This window comes from Pseudoliparis swirei, chromosome 3 (genome assembly GCF_029220125.1).
Source record: "Pseudoliparis swirei isolate HS2019 ecotype Mariana Trench chromosome 3, NWPU_hadal_v1, whole genome shotgun sequence".
Classification (NCBI taxonomy): Eukaryota; Metazoa; Chordata; class Actinopteri; order Perciformes; family Liparidae; genus Pseudoliparis; species Pseudoliparis swirei.
In genome coordinates, this window is record NC_079390.1 from 16,738,365 (window position 1) to 16,745,626 (window position 7,262).

The 7,262-nt window shown below is 36.5% G+C and overlaps 1 protein-coding gene across 1 annotated transcript; it reads right to left on the bottom strand.

Annotated features, from left to right (window-relative positions):
- Nucleotides 1–641: 641 nt before the first annotated feature.
- On the bottom strand, nucleotides 642–5,109 carry LOC130191722 (trichohyalin-like). The gene has a single exon (XM_056411387.1). The coding sequence runs from the start codon at nucleotides 4,644–4,646 to the stop codon at nucleotides 642–644; it is 4,005 nt and encodes a 1,334-aa protein (XP_056267362.1). The 5' UTR covers nucleotides 4,647–5,109.
- Nucleotides 5,110–7,262: the final 2,153 nt, after the last annotated feature.

Sequence of the window (7,262 nt, forward strand, 5' to 3'; positions counted from 1 at the left end):
CCTTTCTCTCTGTTTACCTCATCAAGCTGACTGTCTCCTACTTCTTTCTTCTTTTGTAACTCAGCCTTTGTGATTTCCAATTTGAAGCTTTCCCCTTTCATATCTTGTATCACTTGTTCCAATATGTCTCTTTGTTTCAGGATGTCAGACCTCATCAGCTCCAAGTCCAGTTTCTCTGTATTCATCATCTCACTCTCTCTATCCAGATCATCTCTGTCTTGCTTCAGTTCTGTCTTCAGTTTTTTAACATGTTGTTTGTCCAAATCAAACTTCTGCTTCCATTGGTTTTCCATGTCTTCTCTCTGATGTCCATGTCTGATAGTATACTTATCAGACGTTCCTTTACTCTCGTTATCAGCTCAGTGTAACAAGCCATGTTTTCTCTCTGTGTATATTGAGCTGCAAGCTTTTCTTCCAATACAGAGTACAGCGTTACAACATCTTCATTGTTTTGTTGTAATCTTTCCATCTTCTTCTTCATGTCTTCACCCATCCTTTTACTCAGTTCTTGAAGTTTTTCTCTCAGAGTTTCAATTGATTTAATTTCATTCACGAGTTGATCTTCTCTCATTTTCAGTTCAGACCTTATTTCTTCCATTCTGTCCTTTTCAGTGTCCAACCTGTGTCTGTCCATGTCAATACTACTCTTCATCTGACTCAGCTGTTCTCTCTCCACTGATGGTGTTCGTGGCAGCTTCAACCTCTTCTTTCTTGTTTTGGAGATGCTTCCTCCAAAGTTCCAGTTCATCTCTTTCAGCCAGGACTCTGTTCTTACTGGTTTCCAGCTCTTGTGCTTGTCTTTTGAACTCCTCTTCCTTCAGTTCTTGCTCTTTTTGTTTGAAGATAATCATGTTTATGTCGTCCTGAAGTTTGTCTCTTTCTGACTGAAGTTGAAGATTCAAGTCTTTAATGTTTCCTTTCTCTCTGTTTACCTCATCAAGCTGACTGTCTCCTACTTCTTTCTTCTTTTGTAACTCAGCCTTTGTGATTTCCAATTTGAAGCTTTCCCCTTTCATATCTTGTATCACTTGTTCCAATATGTCTCTTTGTTTCAGGATGTCAGACCTCATCAGCTCCAAGTCCAGTTTCTCTGTATTCATCATCTCACTCTCTCTATCCAGATCATCTCTGTCTTGCTTCAGTTCTGTCTTCAGTTTTTTAACATGTTGTTTGTCCAAATCAAACTTCTGCTTCCATTGGTTTTCCATGTCTTCTCTCTGGATGTCCATGTCTGATAGTATACTTATCAGATGTTCCTTTTCTCTCGTTATCAGCTCAGTGTAACAAGCCATGTTTTCTCTCTGTGTATATTGAGCTGCAAGCTTTTCTTCCAATACAGAGTACAGCATTACCACATCTTCATTGTTTTGTTGTAATCTTTCCATCTTCTTCTTCATGTCTTCAACCATCCTTTTACTCAGTTCTTGAAGTTTTTCTCTCAGAGTTTCAATTGATTTAATTTCATTCACGAGTTGATCTTCTCTCATTTTCAGTTCAGACCTTATTTCTTCCATTCTGTCCTTTTCAGTGTCCAACCTGTGTCTGTCCATGTCAATACTACTCTTCATCTGAGTAAGTTGTCCTCTCTCTCCACTGATGGTGTTCGTGGCAGCTTCAACCTCTTCTTTCTTGTTATGGAGATCCTTCCTCCAAAGTTCCAGTTCATCTCTTTCAGCCAGGACTCTGTTCTTACTGGTTTCCAGCTCTTTTGCTTGTCTTTTGAACTCCTCTTCCTTCAGTTCTTGCTCTTTTTGTTTGAAGATAATCATGTTCATGTCGTCCTGAAGTTTGTCTCTTTCTAACTGAAGTTGAAGGTTTAAGTCTTTAATGTTTTCTTTCTCTCTGTTTACCTCATCAAGCTGACTGTCTCCTACTTCTTTCGTCCTTTGTAACTCAGCCTTTGTGATTTCCAATTTGAAGCTTTCCCCTTTCATATCTTGACTTTCTCTTTCTAAAAGCTTGATGCTCTTTTCTTCTGCTTTTTCTTGTTCCAGTTCTTCTCTTTTTGGCAGCCCAATAGTTTCTATTTCTAGCCTGGTTTTGCTTTTTTCTCCATGTTTACCTGGTATAATTTCAGGTTTCACGTGTAGTTTTATTTCTGTTTTTAAAATATCTCCCTCTTCTTTAGTTACATTTTCAAATGGTTCATTCTGTGTTAAAAGAAGAGTGTCCTTAGAATCATTTGAAGGTATTTTTTCATTTATCAATCCCTCTTTTCTATTATGCCCATTTCCATTTTGTACTACCCCCATTATTTGTTTTTCTACATCTCCCTTCTCCATAAGTTTTCTTTTAGTTCTCGGGACATTTATTGCTTTCTCATTTGCCGTATCATTAATCCGTCTCTTCAATTCCTTGTGTTCTTTCTTTTCTTTCTGTTGTTCATATTTGAGCATTTTTACCTTGTTTTTGAGTAACTCCTTTTCATTGCACAGCTCATTCTCTCCTCTGAGTAAGTCTTCAGATTTTACTTTGATTCTGTCTTTTTCTTTTTCGATTGATTGATTGACTGATTGACTGATCTTGACTTTTATTATATTGAACTTCTCTTCCTCCAAATGTGTTTGCATTTGTTGCATGTTTTTTAAACCACATTTCATAATTTCCTTCTGTCTTTGAATGTCCATCTTGATTTTCTTCAACTCTACTCTTCCCTGATTTATTTGTGTTGCCTGGGCCTCCATGTGCTGTTTTTTATCTTTAAAGTATTCATTTACATCTTCACTCGGTTTGTTCATGACTTTGTATTTCTCCATACATGTCTGAATTAGTTTCCAGAACTTTTGAACAAGACTTTGGAACTGAATGAACCACTCTCCCATTCCTTCTTTGCTCTGGTCTTTTTCTCTCTGCATCTTCAGTTTCATGATCTCCAGTTCATCCCTCTCTCTGTTGGTCCTTTCCAGTCGCTGGTCGAGCTCCTTATTTCTCTTCTGTGTTTCCCTCTTGAGTCCATCTTTTTCAACTTTTACCTTAGCCCACATCTTTTTACCTTCCTGCTCTTTTTGAATGCCTTTTCGGATCATCTGTTGAGTTTCTTTTTTTCCGATCTCCAACTCAGACTTCAACACTTCCATCTCTCTCCTTTCTCTTTGAACCTCTTCTAGTGTGATTTCAAGCCCCTGTTTTTGTTTTGGGATATTATTTTGCATGTGGGTCATTTCATTCATCTCTGCTTTTGCTTGTATTATCTGTTTTTTGAAGTCCATCTTAATCTGATATTTTATTTGGCTGATTTCCTCTTGCATTTCCTCCATTTCTTTTCCAATTCTGTTTTTTGTCAAGTTGTCCCTTTCTGTATCAGTTTTAACTCTGTCTTGTTCCTTTATGTATTCCTCCTCTCTTTCAGTACTTTCGAAGGCATGTTCTCCACCTTTATACTTACAGCTTTCAGTGTTGACTTTTATTAGGTCAGCTCTTATTTGGGATATTAAATGATGTCTTTTTTCTGGTTCTTGTTTCATAGCCTCAATCTTATAGTTCAGGTCTTCCATCTGTCTCAGTTGTACTTCAGTCTCCTTCATAAGAATCTTTATGTCTTCACTTTTCAGTCTAGTCTTGGCAGCAATTTTTTCTATGGTGCTCATGACTTTTGACATTTTCTCCAACTTCTGCTCAGTCGCATCAGTTTGTCTTTGCAGTTGTATTTTCAAAATATAAAATTCATCTCTCTCTCTCAAAGTTTTCTCTAACCTCTGATCCAGTTTTATTTTCAGTTTTTTTGCTGCGGTTTTATTTAATTTCATGTTGTTAATTTCTTCCTTCAGATACACTTCACTTTGCCTTTTTGCAGTTTTTACAAGTTTCAAAAGCTCTTGGAATAGTTTCAAATCATGTAGCAATCCTTCAATGTCACTCTCTTCTACCTGATCATGGTTGTTGATATAACTTACTTCAGTAGGGTCTTCAAGTTCTAGATTTACGAGTCTTATCATTTCTTGTGTTCTATAAATCTCTGCCCGAAGTCTTTGTATATCTGTACTTCTTGAGTATTTTTTACCAGCAAATCCATCTATCTCCTCAGTATGGGTCTGTATATATTTTATTTCATGTTTGAAAACATTTGTGCTTTCACTGGCTCTAATTTCCAAACCATTTTCAATGTTTGGTTTTTTACTTTGCAGGACATTTATATCCATAATGAGCCTTTTAATCTCTTGATTATTTTGCTCCATGTTCTCTGTGGCATGCTTTATTTGGTCCCTTATATCTTCCTCTCTCTCTTTGAGTTTGGACATCTGTTTTTTGATTCCCTCCATTTCTCTTACATGTATTCCACATTTTCTCTGATCATCATTTATAAATGTTTCTTCATGATCTATTGCCTGCATCTGTAAGAAAACATTATGTTCTTCCTTCATGTCCACAGCAAAGAAATGTCTCTGTCCGTGCTCTGAATTCATATCTTCCTGTTCTTTTACTTCTTCACTTCCATACCAGTCTTCTAATGTTACGGACTGTTGCAAAGACATGGTGTCTTTAGTAACTTCATCTTCTATACATGTTGGAATGTCAAATGTTTGATCTTTTAATGGGTCTTTTTCTTTATGTGGTTCTTGATGTTTCAATGCGTAACCTGAAAAAGTATTTTTGATTGCAGATTCAGTGAATATCCATTTGCTGATCTGAGCTTTCATGGAAGTCATCTTACCCTTCACAAAAAAAAGAAATAATTGTCATTGTTTTTCTCATAGCATTACAGTTGTGCATCCTACAAATCATTAAACTGCTATGTTGCAGTGGCAGGCAGCAATGTTGGATTAGGTACTCACATATATTATTTTAAAATAATATTACAGTACATTTGAATGTTTTTGTACTATACCTGTACATGTACAAAAAGGAAACTATTGCATGAAGTTATTAAACAATATATTTGTAATATGAATGCTTCTATAATATCCTTAGTTGCAGGGGCTATGGCATGATAATCTCTGTTTTCTTTCTGATTCTTTCTGGGGTTTATATTTAATCATTAATGAAATGGAACAGTGTTGAGATTCTTAAAATAATAATAAATAAAATAAATAATATTTACATTCAATATAACTGAGGTTTTAACATATGGAAATGGCTAATTACAGGTCCAAGATTAAAAAAGAAGGAGAAAAAAAGCATTTACTTACCATGTTCTTTTTGACCTCTTCCTTGTTCTGATCCATCTTTCTATGGACTTTGAGCATATCCTCCCTGGTGATGTTCATTTCTGCAGCAGCTTTTTCTATGCTGGCTTTTATCTCACTGATAGTCAGAATGTTAGTTATTGTGTCTTCCAGCTTTTGTTCCACCTCCTTCCTGTGTTGTTGTATCGTCACCTTCATGATTTCTACCTCATCTCTCTCTCTCGTGGTACTATCCAGCCGTTTGTCAAGCTCTCGTCTCTTTTTTTTTACTTGAAAATTCATCCAGTGGATTTGGGTCTTTTCTTCTGTAAAGTCTCTCCTACTTTGCTCTGCATCTTCTCTCACCTTACATAGCATCTTTCTGATCTCTTCTACTTCAACTATCCCTCTCTTCATGTTACTGTTCACTTCATTATTGTTGGTTGGGTCTATGTTGTCTTCCTCAGACAGATTTTCTTTATGTTGTATTATATCTCTGGTTCTGTCCACCTGTTGAATTCTTACCTTCAGGTAATCAAATCCATCTTCTATGTGTTCTGACCTCTGTTTCTTAGTCTTAGCTTGTCTTCCTTCCAGGTCTTGTTTAGCAGGTTCAGTCCCTTCCATCATCCTGCTGTACTCTTCATTTGTTCTCTTGCTCATTGTTATCATTTTTACCATGTCCTTTTTCACTTCCATCTTTCTTATCTCTGTCTTTGTCCTCTGTAACTTGTCGTCTAGCCCCTGTGTTTGCATTTCAGAACTCCACTGTACAGACTTCCTTGTGTTAATTTCAGCTTGAGCTACCTGTCTGTCACTTTTTATGTTTTCACTTTCAGTCAGTATTTCAGTCTTGATTTGTTGTATGTCATCTTCTTTAGATTTGACCTCTGACAACTTTTTTTCTAGGTTTTGATTTTGCTTCCGCATATCAGTTTCCCAGTGTGTTGTCTTCATGCTCTCTCTTAGCTTTTGAGAATCAGATTTACTATTTTCCATTCGACCACTCTCTGTCTTTAGCTGCTGTACCTCTCCCACAGTCACTTTCAGTTCTAGTTCACCCTCTTCTAACATCTCCCAAAGTTTCTCCATCTCTTCCTGGATTATGCTGAGATCAATTTTGACAGTTTCAGAGTTGTCTTTTTTCTGTCTTTCCCTACTTTGAATGTTGGTCCACCCTTGCTTTATCTTGTTGATATCTACATTCATATTCTTTTTGATGTGGTACATTTGATCTTGATGTTCTAAAATAACCTTTGTATTTCTCTTTATCTCTTGCTTTATGTCTGCCATGTTTTTATGCATTTGTTCTGTTACCTGCTTTGCTTCAAGCATTCTTTTCTTATTTTCTTTAATTAGAGAGAGCAGACTGTCAGCCATCATCTTCTCTGTTATCTCCTGCTGTGTCTTTATCTGCTCAATGGGTCCCTTACTTTCTTTTAAATTTGTCTGATCATATTTGATTTCCAACTTGTGTTGCTCATTAATGAGCTCATTACGTCGTCTTTCCAGAGTTTCCCTTTCTTGGTATATTTCTGTCCTCATTTTTAGAAGTTTTATTTTTTCCTGAGAAGTTTCATTTTTATTCTCCTCTTGTTTCTCAATAACATTTTCTATCTGTAATCTCAGTCTTTTTATTAATAAGTGCTGGTCATTTTTTTCAGCTGTCAGTCTGTCAATGTCCTTCTGTTGTTGCTCTGTATTTGTCCTCAGGTAGACAATTGTATCTCTCTGACTGTGTGTTTCTTCCAAAAGTTTTTCAAGCTCTCCCAGTACTTGACATGTCAATTGTCTTTGTCTTTTAATGGTTTCCCTCTTGGTTTTTATGACGGCTTGTGTTTGTTTGTCTTCGATTTGTTTGCTGTTCTCCATTGTCCACTTATGTTCGGTTTGGGTCATTCTGCTGTTCTTTTCTCTGTTGGTCATGAAAAAGGAACAGAATATCACTTGCCAGTCAACACTGCATCCAGTACTGTTAAACCAGGCCAGAAAACCGAGCCAACTGAAAAAAAACAATGTCTAACATGTTAATCCTCTTCAGTGAAAAATAAAACACCGGAAGGAAATACAAAGAAAAGCAAGTGCAACAAAATGTGTTGTCCAATAGCCCCCCTCAGCCAGTGAGAGATACTCCTCACTCACTGGCACAGTAAGAAAAGG